We start from the raw sequence: 18,978 nt of genomic DNA on the forward strand, positions 1-18,978 counted from the left end.
AGCCACTTGCATCAGCTCTAATCTAATCTATTTAGCTAATTGTTTGAATTGCGATGCATTCTACATTGGGATGACCACGAGGCCCCTAAAGGAGCGCATCTATAATCATATTCATGACATTAAAAAGAAAGATCCAAAAAGCGCCTTAAGTAAACACATCTTGAATAATTCAGAACATAGTTTTAACTTTAGGATACTGCAGTTGGTACATCCCAATGGTAGGGAAGGTGACACTTTCAATGATCTTGAAAATGTAGAGCTACAATGGATCTTAAAATTTAAAGTGCATCATACTCCAGGCCTTAATCAGTATGTGAGTCTTAGATCAGTCCTGAAGAAAAGAAGTCTGAAATAATAGTTTGTTTTTTCTCCATGCATTATTGGGGTTTTGTACAATGTTTAGTGATTATATCTGAATGGAATTCTATATTTAGTTTAACCAAAAGGTTACTTGTTCTAAGAACCCCTTTCAGTTGGATTCACTATTGTAGTGATAATTTAATTTTTGCTACAATATTTTACTATTCTCTCTGTATATATAGACACTGATTATATGACAAGATATGAACTCTTATCAATATTTATTTATTATATTTAAGCATTTTTATGTATTAGTTGTTGTGTTATATACACAATTTTCATTTATATATTTATATGGTTATTATAGGTGTTTAAATCAGACAGGATATTTGAACTTTTCTTGTTTGCACCTTACAATAGGGTGGTTTTTCTTTCTGTCTTCGAAACTTTAGACGTTGAACAATGGATTATTTTAATATAATTAATTAGGACACCCGATATTGATTTAGTATTTATTTCTTTATATGTAAATAAGAAATATTAAATAAATAAAACAATTTATAACCTATGGTACATCCATAAGGTTTTTACATTTATGAGATTCTATAGATTAAACAGCTTGACATGATTATTTCATTCATATATTCTAATATAATAAAATAATATACATATTGTGACATATGTCTCTGCAAATACAATAGGTTTTTATTATTATTATTATTTTTATTTACTTCTTATGTTTTGCATAGTTATACATATATACATACATATTTCTTTGGATGGGTACATATAGTAAATAAATGAATGAATAATATAAATAGTTCATATTTATATTTTATACATGGCATCTTAATGGGTTGAAAGTTAGTATCTACAAACTCATAATTCATATGCTTAGCCATGTTTAATAATATGCCTTTATTAAATAATTTAACATCAAATAAGTACAGAGTATTTGGATCCACTGGCAGATTGCTTTTGTAGAATCTAACATTTCTTCTAAGGGTTATATGTATTGAGGCTTATAGCGAATGTTTTTTATACTAAATGTTGCTCAATACATTTTGAATGCGTTTTTGTTTTATTACATAAACATAATATATGAACGGATGTGAGCGACATGATGTTTCTTTATGAAGAGAATCAAAGGATTCTCACATTGTTTTTATTTACCAAATAGTTTTTAATAAGAAATTGTTTAACTTGACTTTATGTCTACATATATATTTTAGCTTGAGCATATAATGCCATTTAGATTTTTTAGATGTTTTTCCTAATATGGATTGATTATTTATTATACTTAAGCTGCTTATATTCTGGATTTTCTTAGTCAAACTATGAATATGACTAATATTTAGGTATTTATGATTTGCTATGTTTCTATTTAAAGGTTATATTTGAAATATATATATACATATGAAAAATGTTTTATAATGCAGCCGCTGTTTTTGTAGTAACAGGAAGTGCATTTTCTGGCTTCTGGTAAATGATAAGAGCTACTTTGAATGTTTAATTACATATCTTACCTAGCCAATTAGGTTATTTAATTATTGAATAATTGGTTAGAAGCACACTATATAAGAACTATCATGTCTTACTTAATTTAGATCTGAAGAAGCGTACATTGTGTACGAGAAAGCGCTCATCATTCCTGTTCTTTTTGTTATAATAAAGAAGTGTTTTATCTGCTATACCATCGTGGAGTTCCTCATTCCTGTTTTCTCTACTTGAATTTTTGCATTTGGAGGTGAGGACCTTGGAGGTTTTATTGCTGGGATTGTGTTACGTATATAACCAGGAAGTGAGTAGAAGTTAAGACTCAACTCAAGTCCGTTGAGATATAAGGCAAAGACCTTACCTCTGAGCCACCACAGACTCTCTGGGTTACTATTCTAATGGCACTTTGTGCAGAAAGGTAGCTCCCCCTCCTCAATAGTTCATTAATTTTATTTTCTGTATTCCTTTTTATTATAAACCCAAGTCAAGCACATAATGACTTTCTATTTTTCAGAGAGCAGATTCCCAGCAGCTTGATGAAGTATGGTTGAGCACATCAGAAAAATGGAATGAAACTGATAACCTGAAGGAGGAAGCAATTGACACATCAGACACCTCATCAACACAAGAGCCATATGATATAATACAAAGCCCTGTACAGGGAAACTATAAGACTTCCACAAGCTCCTTAAATGACAATGAGCAGGTAAGAACTACACCCTGACTCAGCAATATCTTAGCAAATGCTTTCTTTGTTTAATTGTTCATACTTCCATTGCCAGACGTAATGGCTTTCAAGGCTATATTTACACAAAAGTTTTGTAATATTTTACAATACTTTGTGGCTGTGGCTTTACAATTAACAAATGACCCCAATGAATATACTTAAAAATGCCTATAAAGAATAGGAGATATTAAATGATGCACAGCTCAGAAAAAAAACAAGTTGCATTGAAATCACAATCTGTAATACTGTAGTAGGAAGAAGATTTGTCAGAAATACTGAATTTGTTGATTCACTTGCAGATTCTTGTCAAATTTTAAAACTTGCATTATGAGGCTCTTTTATTCATTGCGACTTTTGAAAATCATCATCTTCCAAAAAGATTATCTTTTTCACAAATTTGAATAAAAATGATGAATTTTCTAAAAAAACAACTTGTTTAACACTAACAATACCATTAGATTAGCTGAAACAGCTCTTTATTCTGGCAGTGGTATCTTGATTACTTACATTTTTGAAGTGCTTCACATCAAATAAACTAACTTTTTGATTTGCTATATCTTGTTTAATTTAAATACATGGCAAAAATAGTTTTCACATTATTGTGTAGTATTTGCCAGAAATTCTACTTTTGAATGCAGGCAAATTACAGATTATTTTTACTTGTTTACTTTTTGTTGACCAGGCTAGCCGTACTAGATATATGCCTTTAATTAAATGTGAGTTGACATCTATACAGACATGAGGATATGGTAAGGAAAGAAGAGAAACATATTTCAATTGTTGAATGGCTTTTTTTAAAGGTTTTATCATATATAGCTACCTTAGTTACCACCAAATCAGCGACATGGGACTTCAGTTTAACATCACATCCAATGGCTAGCAACTCAAAAGTCCAGTACCCGATATGGGTGCCCATATTTAGTATGTGCGTATATCTCTATATATCTATATCTATATCTCTATCTATACGCGCGCACACACACACACACACACACACACACACACACACACACACACATCTATGTACATATATGTATATAGTTTTATATATATATATATATATATATATATATATATATATATATATATATATATATATATATATATATATATATATATATATATATATATATATATATATATATATATATATGGGTCTAGGATATTTCATGAATGAGCTATTTTCAGACCCTTTCAATACTTTGCAATTATTATCTTCACTTCTTCTACCACCAATAAGACATCTAATCTTTCCTCACAATTTCATGATTGTCTCATGGAATTCATCCAAAAAACACATAAGGACCATTCATCCAGAACTTCCATTTTAAAAATTCTTCCCAATCTGTCTTTTATCCAGACTCCAAAGTTCCCTTACCATTATGTAATTCTATTAAATTTTCAGTTGATCTGCATTCCCTTCTTAGAATTTACAACAATCAGTTAGTGGTCCTCAACCTTCTTTGTAAATCATTTTAGTGATCCGTATTTTCAGTGCATTAACCTAACATAGTATTCCCCTATTGATCCTGCCTTACAAAGCTGATCCTTTATCATCCACACCCACTCTCGCATCTTGTCACCCCTCCAGGATTTATTATCTTCCTTCAATCACTTGTCCAATAACTTACTTAAAGCCTTTTGTGCATCACCTTCCAGTAAAAACTATATATAGCTCAAATTAAACCTGTTTTTCAAATACCCCATCCTGCAATCACATATTGTGTATTTTCTCAATCAACCTCCCACCTATGTCTCTTTCAGTACTGTCTTTGCTCTTTGTCAGTCTCAGCTATCATCCCTGTATTAAAAGCCAGTTTCTCAGTTCAACCTTACTTTATCCTCACTTATCAAACTTCAATCACCTTTTACTTATCCAACATTCTGGTCTCCCTACTCTCCAAATCCCCGTCTTCTTCCATTTATTAGACTATGGTTATTCTTCCTCATCATCATCATCATCATCATCATCCTACATACCACTCGGAACCTTCTTCCTTCCACATACTCATTTATGAACTCTCCTTCTGCATAACTAGCCATAGTTAAGTCTATAACTCTTTCTATAATATTTAATTAGCAAGTTATTTCCAAACCTTTCTTCCATTTCATCCAGTACAACTATCTATCCCCATGTCCTTTAATCCTATGCACATTTGTAACTGTACACATCTTCTGACATCTGGAACTTTCCATCCCCATAACTTTCTATCTGTTCTCATTCTATTATTTGAAGGTGTCTATATTACATAATCGAACATTTAAAAGTTCTAACATCATATGGTCGACACCATATGATCGAACTTTTCAAAGTTCGAAAATGTAATAAAAAATTAAACCAAAGAAAAAACCTACCCAAATGGTTTAAGCAGGGGAGCAAGCACCTCTGCACCCCACATGTGGAGGGCTGCGTCCCCCACACCCCCTGCTCTTTAAATATACCAACTCTGAGAACTCACTACAGTGCACAAAAGGGAAATCTTCCCATTCCGCACTGTATGGACATTTCAGTTGAAATGTTCAAACTTTTAAAAGTTCGATCATATGGAGTCCACCATATGACATTCAAACTTTTAAGAGTTCAACAACATGATATAGACACATTTGAAGCACTTCCTCTTTCCCATAAAAGCCTATTACATTTTTGAATCTTTCCTAAAATGTGACCATATCTGAGTGCACCTACTCAGGTATAAAATATGTAGCAATGTCATAGTACTCATCGCCTCAACTTTTCTGTGTAATGTACTCACTCTACTTCACATTTGCCCAGCATCCTTTCTATCTTATGCATAAAATGCCTCCAATGCCTCTCTCTTTCCTAGTTCTTGATACATATCCATGAGGGCCTAAATATTTCTCCTCCTCCTGTAGCTAATAACCTTCTGATTTTTCTTTCTCTAAGTCCAGTTCTTCACACTATAGATTTATTTGGATGACATCTTAAACCATACTCATCCCCAAAATGTGTGGAATAAACTTAAATCTCCAGAAGCTCTCAATATCCTCTTAAACCAATACACAAGCATCTGCAAACAAATGATTACAACTTCTAGCTGGCTCTCCTCAAGAATACCAGGTCATATATTAGTAATAGTGTAGATTGTGTCTCCTGAAACACCAGAGAACTAAATCAAACCCTAAAAAGTTCTGGGGCAGCATCTCTAGCCTGCTCCATCCTGGTAAAAAAGACAATGCCTGTCCAGATCCTACTTCTTCTGCTCTCTCCTTGGCTACAAAATTTAACACCTTCTTTATAGACTCAATAGCTAAGCTCACCACTTTCTTCCCTAACAATACCAATCCACTCTAAATCTAACCCTACTCAGCACCCCCCTTCTTATTCAAACCTATTCCAACTGTTACCATAAAAAAACTTCCACAGACCTTGTTCAAATGCCCCATATGATCTGCCCTCCAACTTCCTTAAGCTAGCTGCTGATGGCATAGTTCTTCCTATCTCCATCCTAATAAACTGATCCATTCAAGAATCTTATGTACCCCTTCTCTGGAAAAAAGCCTTAATTATTCCCCTTGACAAGGGAGGCAGCAATACTGAAATGTCTAACTTCCGTCCAATAGCCATCCTATTTCCCAGTTCTAAAATTCTTGAAAAATGTATCCACCTACAACTCCTACCTTATCTACTAGGCAACCAACTGCTGACCCCAAAACAACACGGCTTCAGACCCAGACACAGCACAACTACAGCCCTTCTTTCCTTTCTTTAAACCATGAACCACGCACATGACTCCAGCAACATTGTATCAACCCTCCTCTTAGATCTATCCAAAGCCTTTGATACAGTCTCACACAACCTTCTCCTGTCTAAACAATCCTATCTGAATCTTTCCCCATCATCCATCAACTGGTCAAATGGAAAAATTTCATCTCTTCCTTCCTTCATAGTACCACAGGAGTCCCACAAGGCTCTATATTAGGCCCATTACTGTTTAACATCTTCATCAAAGACTTCCATCACTGTATCCCAAACTCTAAACTGGTCTAATACGCTGACGATTCTGCGACTATCTGTTCCACCAAATTTCTCCCTACACTCATGAAACTAACTCAAGAATCTTTCTCCTGCTCAGAGTCTTGGATGCTCAATAATCACCTTGCTCTAAACCCTTCAAAATCTAAGATCATGACATTTATCCCTTCTAAATCCTCCAAAATCAATAAGAACTCTTTCTCTACAACTAGCCAAAATTCAATGCCAATTGAAATAGTTCCCCACTCTAAACTTCTAGGAGTCCTTATTGATGATCAATTAAAGTTTGACATCCACTTACAAACTAATATAAGGAATACACATAAAAAAATAGGTATGTTATATCGCTACAACCTTTATCTCACCCCCTCATTAAAACATAGCTTCTCTACTACCTATCTCCTCCCCTCCCTTCTGTAAAGTGCTCCTCTCCTTACCAGCCTTATTTCTTCCCTAAAGTCCAAACTAGCTTCCTGCTACAACAAAATCGTCAAGTTTGCTACCGGATCCAACTATTCCTCCCACCATTGCAAAGCTCTCCACTCCTTAAACTGGTTAGAACTCCCAAACTATCTTTCATACATCCAACTCTCCACTGCACATAAACTCATCTTCAAACCATCATATTGTTCCACACTCTCCTCTACCCTCCATATACACCAGCATAGCAGACCACTCAGGTCTAGCAACCAGAACCTCCTTGAAGTACACAAGCCTATACACACTCCAGGGACACTTCTTCTGTCTTTCTCACTAGCATGACTATGGAATTCCCTTCCTCCACATATTTGTACTACCCATAACCTCTCTTCCTTTAAGAACCTCCTTCACTCCCACCTCTCTTCACGATGGGATTGTTCCTTTTCTTATCCCACCTGACACCCACCACTGCATCCCTACTCTCTTCTAGTCTACTTGTTATCAAATCACTATTTCTCCACTATTTCTGTCCACCTTTCTTTTTGTAATTAAAACCAACTAGTAACCTTCCCTGCTTAAGGCCTCATTCTTAATGATTTTCCTTATGTCTGCCTTATGAAAGTACACCTCCCACTATCTTTTTTATCTCCTACTGTTGTAATGTTATATATCCTAAGAATACTCCATAACAACAATCCTTCAATAAGTTTTCCTCATCCGCTTTGTGGTTGTCTTGTTTTATTCCCATATATGTATACATTTTAAACATTTTTCACTCTTTAATTTAAAATTTAAGTATAATTGTCTTACTGCCAATTTTCATTGTAAAATTGTATCATGATATTCTGTTGATTTCTATTGTATAACTGCATTTGAACTTTCTGTTATTTTTAAATAGTGTTTGGAGCTTTTCTCCCCGGACCTCCATTGAAAATGAGCTCATTTGTGGCCCAGTCGACTTTCCCGGTAAACAAACTGCAAACAACTAAATAAATAAATAAACAAACAAACAAATAAATAAATAACTTCAAACATATTCCTACAGAGTTATTGGATAGAAACAAATGTGAAAATAAGTTTTCTAGTGTATTTCATATGTTATGATAAACATTTCCATCAAGGTTCATACTACAGTCTGACAAAAACTAAAAGTAGCAGCAAGTTATTAGCTAATATTTCAGCTGTAGTTCTTGTTTATCTTTTGTATTAGACCTATGTGATTTACACTTAAATAAATATAACAACCATTAGAGTCCTGCTCAAAAACTTTCAGGAGGAGTGAATGCCCAGACTTAAGTTCTGTACTGGACTATAATAAACCACTGGTTAACTTTTCTTCTCAATAGTAAAATTAACATGTTGAATGAAGGATTGAATTATGCCCCATTAGTTTTGTGTCTGATCATCGGATTGTGTAGGATGTTAAAAATTGTGTAGATAGTTGAATCTGCTAATATGGCTTATTGATAGAAAGTGGCCAGCTCTTGAATTTGTTTGATATTATTTCTTTTAAAAATAACAAATAATCATTAACCCCAACCCTGTTGTCAGTCTGTTAAAAATTTTCAATTAGCTATATTAAAAGAACAGCATGAGCATTCTTTACAGGTGTTTGAATGCATGAAAAGCAATATAACTACTGAAGTAAAGTCTTTGTTTTGCAATTTAAAACTTAGCGCAAAGTTAGGAGTTATGAAGGTTGATAAAAGGGTGTGGTGAGTGTTCAAAATTGGGATGATAATGATACAGAAGTCAGGAGACAGCTGTCTTATCAGAAATATTATTGCAAGATCTGCTAAATGCTCTAAATATAACATTTCATAACAATTGATGTCGGAGTAATTTCTGATAGCCTTAAACAAGAGTTGGCGATTAATAATTCTCAGCCACAGATATTTTATGCATTCTCAAGGATTCATAAACTAACTAAATCAACAAGTTGATCAGGTGTGACTGGCTGTGGTTCATTCACAGAACCAGTCTCAGAATTTTTATAGACCTGCTGTAATCCTGCATCACAATAAATTCAAGCATGTATTCAAGATGCTGCTCATTTCCTAAAACTTATGGTGGTTTGGGATGTTCACAATGGGTTTTCTGGATGCATCTGTCACTAGTAGATTGGACCATACATGCATCTTTATGTAAGAAGCCATTTTCAAAAAAATTACTTAATCAGGGTTGACAGCTGTCATCCGAGTGTTATAGTCAACAATATGCTGAAGTAATAATTTGTCAGGTTGGGAAGAATATGCCCATAAAGCAATGACTATACTACCCAACAAAATGGTTTACAACATAGACTTATATACCATGGATACAGGCCACAGGCCAAGCCTGGTTGAAAAGACAATGTAGGAAGTATGTAGGCTACTATGAGAACATTTATTACATTGCAAAGATCATGTACAGTCTTATACACAAAAAGTACTAAGGTTTATTACCACTTAACAGAAGTAACACTTTTCATATAAGGTAATTTATTAATAAAGATTGTGAAATTAGAAAAGCTAAAAGTTTGATAGCATTTTAATAAACCTAAATTTTGGAGTTACTATGTGCATCTGAAGAAAATGTTATTTAAGGGAAGTAATCCTTGTGGAAATTGTAGTGATTATCAATATGTAATAACTGTTAGAACATTCATCATAAACAATTTCAGAGAAGACATCTGATTAGTAATACTTCACAGTGGGTGATTTAGCTGGCCATTTCCACATGTGGTATATTCTACACTGGTCTGACATCATGACCTTTAAAGTTTTGCTTATTTGACTACCTAAGTAATGTTAGATGCAAACATGAGAATGGTTTATACAAAAATCTTCTGATTCATTTGAATAACCATTCTCTTTTCACAGGAATCAACAAATATAGGATTCAGAACCTGTAATCAAATAAATGTCACCCAATGTTAGATAAAAAGGCAGCATTTTTGTTATTAATAACAAAGCTTTTTTTTATTCTTAGAATGAATTAAATATTCAAACTAGGGAAAGGCTTAATAATTAAAACTTTTCTTATATTTGAATGTTAATAGTGGCTTTAACTGTTTATAATGAATATTTTTGCTATTATGCATTACGCCCCTAGATGTCAGCAAAATATCTTTATTAGTGGAGCATTGCTTAGAATTGCTGAACTCTCCAACTTGTTTATTCATTCATGATATATTATATAGCTTAAAACCTGAATAAGGTAAGAATTTAACTAATAATGTATTTAGAGTTGTACAATCATGTACAATAATGGTTTATGCCTTGAGCGTATTGAGTAAATAACAAGAAGCATCATAACTCTGTAAGGCTTTTATGCAACTTGTTTAATGAAACATTTCCTTTTTTCCTAATTTTTAGAGATTTAAGATTAATGATATGATATGATATTGTGTGTTGCAGAAGATTAGATGGTTCTATGACATATTTATGAAATGTTTATTTTCTGATTTAAAACCTGAAAACAGGAAAGTGCATGTTATCTGATGGTGTCATAAGACCTTTTTGTTCTTTTAAGAATGCCCAAAATCTTAATTAACACTTAACTAATAATACTTAATAAATAATACTGCTGAAGGTATTATATATGTTGAAACAAGTCTATTTGAATCTAATGTTCTGCAGATAAATTCAACATTTACTCAGTAGCTGCTGCCTGTGCTGAATTTTGCAGTTTGTGTTGAATTTTTCTTTGTGCATAGACGTGTCTGACCACAGAAGCCCTGCATTCTGATATGGAGTATGATCATTTGTATATAATCCATACAGAGGCTTTGAATGTTCAAGACTTTCCTGTATTGCCAATAAAGCACAACTGTGACAGGAAGGGAATTGCTATTATTTATTATAAAAATCTCATGTGATAATGCTTGATTGTGAATGTTCATAAGTCTTTGACTATACAGTTTGATGTAACAAGTTATACGTGTGAACCTGCTTAACTAAAGAGAATGTGCATGCAGAAGGTATAAGAAAACTGGAATTATACAACAACCCCCATTAATATTCCAAAATGTGCATGCTGATTGGTCAGCATACACTTTGTCAATCAGACTTATACTAATGATAAAAGGTCCAGTCGCCTGGACTTTTTCCATTAGTATAAGTCTTTTTTTTTTTTTTTACAGCAACGGAGAACACAAGATCTCCATTGCTTTTTAGAAACTGTCTCGCTATGTTAAAGGAGTTTAACATAGCGAGACAGCTTTAAAAAAAGTAACGGAGATCTTCCTTTCTCCGTTGCTTTTTTAAAAGCTGTCTCGCTATGTTAAATGGGTTTAACATAGCGAGACAGCTTTACAAAAAGCAACTGAGATTCTCCGTTACTTTTCTTAAAACTGTCTCGCTATGTTGAACTCCTTTAACATAGAGAGACACTTTGCAAAAAGCAACGGAGATCTTGCTTTCTCCGTTGCTTCCACCCACATCTCTGATGTACTGCGTAAGCATACGCATGCGCAGTACATCAGAACTGCCGCAGAATACCAGACAGCTGCGGAAGGGCAGCACGTAGGCATTATACAATGCCATTATTTAAGAAAAGTAAGTATTTCTTTTCTTAAATAATGTCATTGTATAATAGCAATAACCCACTTCTGGGTGTGAGTAATGCTGGATTTACCCACAGTTGTCTTTGTTTGTCCACTCGGGCTTCACCCTCATGACCAAACCACACCAACCGTGGGTAAATCCAGCATTACCCACACCCAGGCGTGGGTTATTGCTTAAGTAATCTGAGCTTAATGCTAATGGAAATTATTCTAATTTCTGTAGAAAATTGATGAGAATGGAAGAAAATGTGAGTTTTGCTCAGTAAAAAAAGTTGGAGTTTGTGCTAATAGACCAGTTATTACAAATTGCATTTGTATGCTGATGATGGTGTGGGATTTCAGCAACAGAAAGGCAATGTACCACATTAAGCAGTAGTTTGAAACCAATAAAAAATTATATCCACACAGCATTAAACACAACTAATAAATAATAAAAATGCTGTTATGACATGACAGCAGACTGCAACATCAAAATAATGTAACTAATCAAGACCTCAAAGGAAACTGTTTTTATGACTTTTGTTTATTTTATCACAAAACTTCATCAGAAATACAAGTACTCAAACACTCCAACTTATATACACTCCCCTTATTTACATTAATTAATCAACAAATACATTTGTTGCAAGTCAATTAACAACAAAATACCTTAATTTAATGTGTCACCTCTATATCATAGTATTACTTTTCTGTTTATTATTTTGGAGAAGGTTCCACATAATGTTTTGGGTAGGGATAGGGAAGCTTTTCTAGAAAAGAGGGAACTTCTCTGACAGTTAAGGTTGGATGCTGCCCCATCTCCAGGAATCAATGACAAAGTTTTGATTAACAATATTCTTTGACTGAGAGTGGATAATTTATGAATATTTTAAAGCCTTTGAAAAGCCTTTTATAGTATGTTAGTTGATGATCTTTGAATAAAAATTATTTTTTTAACATTAATTTAAAGTATTTTATTATTAATTGACTTGCAACAATGTTTTCTATTTTTTGATTGATAATTAAGGGTGTTTAGGGTATTTGTATTTCTGATGAAGTTCTGTAATAAAATTATAAAGGCACAAAAGCTATTTGTCTGTATCTTATTCAGAACTATCATAAGTGTGTGTGCACTGGATCTATTCCTACTATTTTTTGTGTGATTGGATAGTTTTAACTTATTTCTTTTATACTCCAGGCTGGAACTGAAAAGCATCCTTTAAGTCAGTGCCCTACGCCTGTAAACCAATTAAAAGAAACAGACATAAATTATTGTTTCATCAGGCCAGTCTCTAAAAGAGGGCGTGTGTTTTGGTTATTGACCAATTGATTCAGTCAATGACATTTCCCACTCTACTTCCCAGGAGTATGCTTAATGACTCCTATTTTAGCACTGAGACAGCCCATTTGTTCAATCTGGGAGACAGGTATCCCTGGGCAATGTGAGAGGCATATTGTTTATTCATTGACGGAGGCAACACTTAATTTATTTATTCCCTCTCACGAGAAATAGGTTGCCAGGAGTATGGCAGCTTCAGATCCCATGCAGTGGACTAACTGTCCTTCTCCATGGCATTTTTCTGACTCACAGCTTCAGCCAGGTATGGAAGAGGGGGTGGCATTCATGGCACCATAAATAACTCCTACCTTTCCTCAGGTCGCCACAGCAGAACTTTACACTGACAGTGTGAGCCAACCTGGCCATTAGAAGTTAGCAATACACTTAAGACACCACTAGGTGTCACCTGTGCTATAGGCCCCAAAGCTTCCCTTTGCCCTGAGGTTAAGAAAGCTGGTATCAGCTTCTCAAGCTCATAATCCCCCCACCCAATTCCTTAGGTACCTGTACTACTAAATGTAAATGAAAGTTGTGGGCTGCAGTCAAAACTTCATCACTGTACAGCAAAAAGCCCCAGTAACAGTCATTTTATGATGACAAGGTTGAGCAATAAATCCAACAATTTGAATTTATTTTCCATGGTTAGATTCTACAGAGGTATTCATACATAATTTGCCCAAACCTCCTTATAGTGTTGTTAGCCTTACTTCCTTACATTCATGTTTCTTTGAGAATTTGGATCGTTTGTTAATGATATGGACTCTTTTCATAACAGCAGGTGAGCGAGCAGTACATTACATGTTTGATACTATTTCCATCCTATATTTCAATATGAGACACTGAGAAGTGCAAATCGAAGTAAGACACATGCTAGTGAAGAGATGGATATTTCTTGCCTTAGTCATTTCCGGTTACCTCAATTTGTTAGCAAGGGTTGCTATATTTATAATGCCTTATATATCTAAACATTAAACTGTACGACTTCCTCTACTGGTCCTTTCTTTTAATATTTTTCTGTCATTGAAAAATGTGCATGGCACATTAAAAAGGTAAGATCAAAGTGAAGGCCCTCTCACATCTGTTTGGGAAAGCTGAAAATCTATGTGCCGTCATTTGCATTTTATTGCCAAACTGGTTGGAATCTTCTGTTTGGTGAAATGTCCCTGAAAGGAAATCAACATATTCAAGGAATTAACTAGATGAATGGATTTCATTAAGTTTTCCTTTATTTTGTGCATGATTTTAAAGCTGTATTCAGCTAGAAATTTTTATAACCTTAGTTAAATGTCCTTTTTACTGTTTATCTGCTACAGGTAACCACAGAAAACTGTAGTAGAGGCTCAAATGAAAGTGTCTCTACAAATGACACAATAACAACTACTGAGAATGAGCATGCTGATAGCCTAAGCATTTCTTTGGTTTCCTGGGTGAACATGCTATCAGATAATAAAAGTGTACAACAGAAACAAAGACAATCCGTCTTCAGCAAAAAGCCAACAAAAAGCAAGCATGTCAGTGTAAGTACCAGACTTAGTCATGCATCAGTACTAACAACAGTACTGTTTTATTAATATGGAAATTTATAAATGTGGATTCATGTATATCTTTTGATCAGATAAACCCTGATGTCTCACAGCAGTGTGTCAGCAGCTACTACCATGTCAGCTATGCCTATTCCCTTTGTAATTTACCAGTGCACAAAAAAATCATGTTTGGACCCCTAAGTAATCATGATGGACCTGTAGGTAGGTATTATGAAGTGTATCCTACTCCTAATACAGATACTGAGACATGGCTAACTTGTGCAATGACACTACTACACACTGGAGAGCTCTGCTTCTCTTGCTCCTAATTGTATTATTTTCACTCATGTACATCACAAGGAATGAGCTAAGTACCAATCCAGCACTCCAGTTTCTCACAAAACAGATCAGTTCAAACAGTACTAGTTGTGCCAAGCAGTATCTAAAGAAAACTTGGATGATAATTTAGCAAAGTGAGAATCCTTATGCATGGAGTTAAGTAAAGTAGGTAATGTGATCTAGAATAGGAATGATGTAGAACTTTTTTGCTATAAAATATTTTGTGACATTAATCAAATAATCAGAATCACTGCAGTCAAGCAAACAGTTAACTCCTTTCATAATTTACTCAAATCAATTTATTTATTTTATTTACATTAAAGTGAAAATGTATTTATCCCCAGCAAAAGAAATAAAGAAAGGAAGAAAACAATGTTTCATTATGTCTTCATTAATGTTTGCTCTGGCTATATAGCCTTTATCTAATAGTAGTAGAAATAATAATTATAAACAAATTTGAGGTGTAGTTTTAGAACTTAATCCCTAAGACTTGCTGCTGATTTATTATCTATAGATGAGTATTAGCTAGCACTAATATCAATATATCCATAACTCATCAAAATTTGAAAATTTCTCAAAAAAATTTAATGTGGAATTTATAGTTCACTTATAACAAAAACTGTAGGTAATATTGTTGAGTAGACATTTCTTCCAGTTTACAATTAATAATTACAATTAACTCTGATAATATAATTGCTATATTTGCAATTACAATCCCTAACTGATCTAAATTCTTTTTATTTAAAAATTAGCTATATATGTTAAAAACATTTATTATTTTAAAACCTGTTTACATAATTCACCCATTTTGTTGCCTCCAACCAAATCACAAATTAAGCAACTAAAAAAAGATTTCTTCTCTTTTCTGCGTTCTCCATCTAGAGCAAGAATTGCATTAAAAAATTTCCTGGTTATGAAAAATGGATGGATTGGATTCCCTATCATTAAAACTTATGTTGTGGATTATGTTTTCAAAGTTTTAGCTCATTGAATCGATTCTTTATATGAGGCTAAGTGGAAAGATCTTTATGTTACATTGTGCATAATAAGTGTAAAAAGTTTGGATGAAGTATTGTTACTTCTAATAAGATTATAACTGTCATTACAAACTATCTGCAGTTTACCATTTATTGTCCATCTGACTGTAAATACTTAAATATTACTTTAAAAGCATTTAAAATTTCATTTATAAATAATTATATTTATTGTAACTGATAATTCCTTTATTTCCATTTTATAACACTTCTGGTTTTATAAATGGAACAAACTTTGATGAAATGTTAGAATAGGATAAAACATTGATTTTCTTCTTGGATTAATTGTATAGAAAATTCAAAACTAATATTTTTTTTAGAAAATTTTCTTCATCTTTTGGCTGCTCCTGTTAGAGGTCACCACAATAGATCATCAGTCTGCACAATGATTGGCAGTGGAGGTTTTACGGTATTGAGTCACCAGCCTGGTGCCCAACCTTCACAAAAGGCACACACACACACACACAAACACTCACACCTAGGGCCAATTTGAGAAAGTCCAATCCACCTACTGCATGTCTTTGGAATGTGGGAGGAAACTGGAGCACCCGGAGGAAACCTACGCAACCACAGGGTGGACATGCCGACTCCAGACAAAAGGCACTCTAGCCAAAAATCAAACCAGGGAACCTCTTGCTGTGAGGTGACAATGCTAACTGCTGCACCACCGCAGCTGCCCCCATTGCCATTAGAAAATGCAGCCCTTAAATGTAATCTCAGTGCTGTTGACTTGTTGAAGTTTTAGCATTTAAGCCATTTTATAACTCAACAATTACAGAGTATTAAACTACAGGATTAGTTATTTAAGTATCTTAATATATTTGTGATCTTAATAAATAATTTTTATCTAGATTTCTCCCACCTAACCTATAAAATATTTTCTTAATGTATAAGACAACAATACAAGAATTGTATTGGAATTTTAATGAATAAATGCTGTTTTTCTAATTGTTTCATGAGTCATATTTTATGTGTAATTATAGTTAATGCAGTGATTAGAAGGGGTTTGAAACAAGCTGTTGTTGTATATATGGAAGTATTAGGAGTGCAGCCAGGCAATATGAAGGCAACAGAGAAACAATTTAATGAATATTTAAAAGGAAATAAAAGAAATTGATCAAGAATAAAAGGCATTTAAGTTGACTTTACATAAAAAATAATTATTTTCAATGCTATTAGGAAGGCTGGTTTCTTTGTGTAGAATGCATGTTACTGATAAACGAAAAATAATTTTTCGAAATTTAATTGAGTGATCTGGTGATGAATAAATTCCTATTCCAAATTATTCATCTAATCCTCTCCAGTGGAGCTGTGGAAGTTTGCACTGTCACTTCCAGTGGGTGGAGCCTAAGCTTTTTGGTAGAATTATTATGTCTTCATATTTCAAACAACTGTTCGCATCTCTGAAACAATAAGGGTTACAAAAGAAATGTAAATGGTAATTCTTAAGCATAAACTATTTTTATAGTGAAATTATTCTTTAGATTCTAGGTCTTAAACTATTTTTATAAGTCACGGTAAACACAGTAAATATTAAATTTGTAATATTTTGTAAACAACTTACAATATCTCAGCAACCACTCAAGTTACACACATACTGTCAGCAGCATTTTATTCATCTAGCTGAGAGCTTTCATATATGGCTAAGTTCTGTCTATTCCACCTAGTTATCAAACTAGAAAAAACATGAAATTTTATGACAATATAAATAAATACTATATATTATATGAACAACGATTATACAATGGTGTTTGTTTTGTGTTGTGTTATGTTTGTGTTGCTGTTATTTATGTTTTTGTTTGCTTTAGTTTGTATTCTTGCACTTTGTCTGAGATAAAATAGTCCACAATTTTAATTCATGTTTATTGTTTATTTTATTTGTCTTTTTATAAGACAATGGTGTTTGCCATTTTATTAGACTAACAAATAAGAACACGTTTTATGACTAAGAAAACTTACCACATTAGAAAATCTTGTACTTGACTAAACTATTAAAATGCCTCAGAATTTTGCTCTGATCTTTATAAAATGTCTAATTTTGAGACCAAACAACAACAATACTTAAGTGGAAGACACACAGATGCAGACATGATAAACTTCTGGAAATACTGGTAAATAAAATGTATTCTCTCAACTTGTGACTCAGACAACAGAGATTTCAGGCCTGAGCCTTCACCTTCCATTTACTTTATATTTAGACCATACCCTTCTTATCTAATAGAACAAGGCCGTTTAGGAGTACCTCATTTGAAGGGATATTTTACAGTTACACAATTATGGCTCATATACTACATACAACAGGCAGAAAGTTGTAGTTCAGAGTAGGAACTGATGATGATAAAATAGGGGGAAGATTCAGGAAATAAGGCAAGAGAGGAATTTTGGATGAGGATCGTTAAGGACAATAACAACAGCCATAGAAGATTATATTCATAAAGTATTCTAAGGATTAAGTCAACATGAAAATGGAGAAAGAAGAATCTGCCAATAAGGCTGACTGCAGTTAGGAGTACCGACAACAGGCAAGATGGGGTTGGAATTTACTGGAGAAAACTGGCAATGCCAGGTATTGGGAGAAAATAACTAGAGGGAAAGGTAATAGTATGTGAAGAGGCCAAGAAGATATTTGAACTGCAGGCTAGATACTGCCTTCCTTATCAGGGATTGACATCAGAATATAGACAAAGAGAAGAGGATAGGGGAATCCCAAGAGAAACACCAGTGTTGGTAGAGTTTGTAGCAGAATTTACAACAGAAGTTGCAGTTAAAAAAGGGATAATTAGTATGGCATATAAAATATTGCATGATATATATCTGAATTAACCAGAGGAGGCTAGAAAAGATTAGGAGGAGAGATTGGATAAGCAATTCATAAGGAAACAAAGAGATGACACATTTATGGCTCCCAAATATGGAACAAAGTGTAAAAGATTTAAGATTTTTGCTCAGAAGTGTTTGCATAGGTATTTTTATACCCTAAGCACACTCCAAAGAATTTTTCCTCAGATAGATGACAAATGATGGAGGTGTAATGATGAAGAAAAAGGTAACTGGGAACATGTTTTGGGAGTATAATGATTTAGAAAACTTTAAAAATTTCCTACTGAATACTCTGTCAGAAATATTTTGTGAGCAAATTGGTATAACTAAGGAAATTATTTTTTGAGCTGGGATACAGCATCTGAATTGCCTAGACATATCATAGTAAGGTTATGTTAATTCCAGTGGCTGCCAAAAAAGCAATTATTAAAAAATGGAAATCAAAGTCTAAACCAACTGT

The 18,978-nt window shown here is 33.6% G+C and overlaps 1 protein-coding gene across 1 annotated transcript in view; it reads left to right on the plus strand.

The window, feature by feature from the left end:
* The window catches only part of LOC122815068, a 194,020-nt gene that overhangs the window by 2,974 nt on the left and 172,068 nt on the right, over positions 1-18,978 (plus strand). The window contains exons 2-3 of the mRNA XM_044087311.1: positions 2,312-2,503; positions 14,116-14,319. Coding sequence (XP_043943246.1) covers positions 2,312-2,503; positions 14,116-14,319 — 396 coding nt within the window. The remainder of the gene's footprint in view (positions 1-2,311; positions 2,504-14,115; positions 14,320-18,978) is intronic.

The sequence above is a fragment of the Protopterus annectens genome, chromosome 11.part0 (genome assembly GCF_019279795.1).
Source record: "Protopterus annectens isolate FY-2018-M chromosome 11.part0, PAN1.0, whole genome shotgun sequence".
In the NCBI taxonomy this organism is placed as follows: Eukaryota; Metazoa; Chordata; order Ceratodontiformes; family Protopteridae; genus Protopterus; species Protopterus annectens.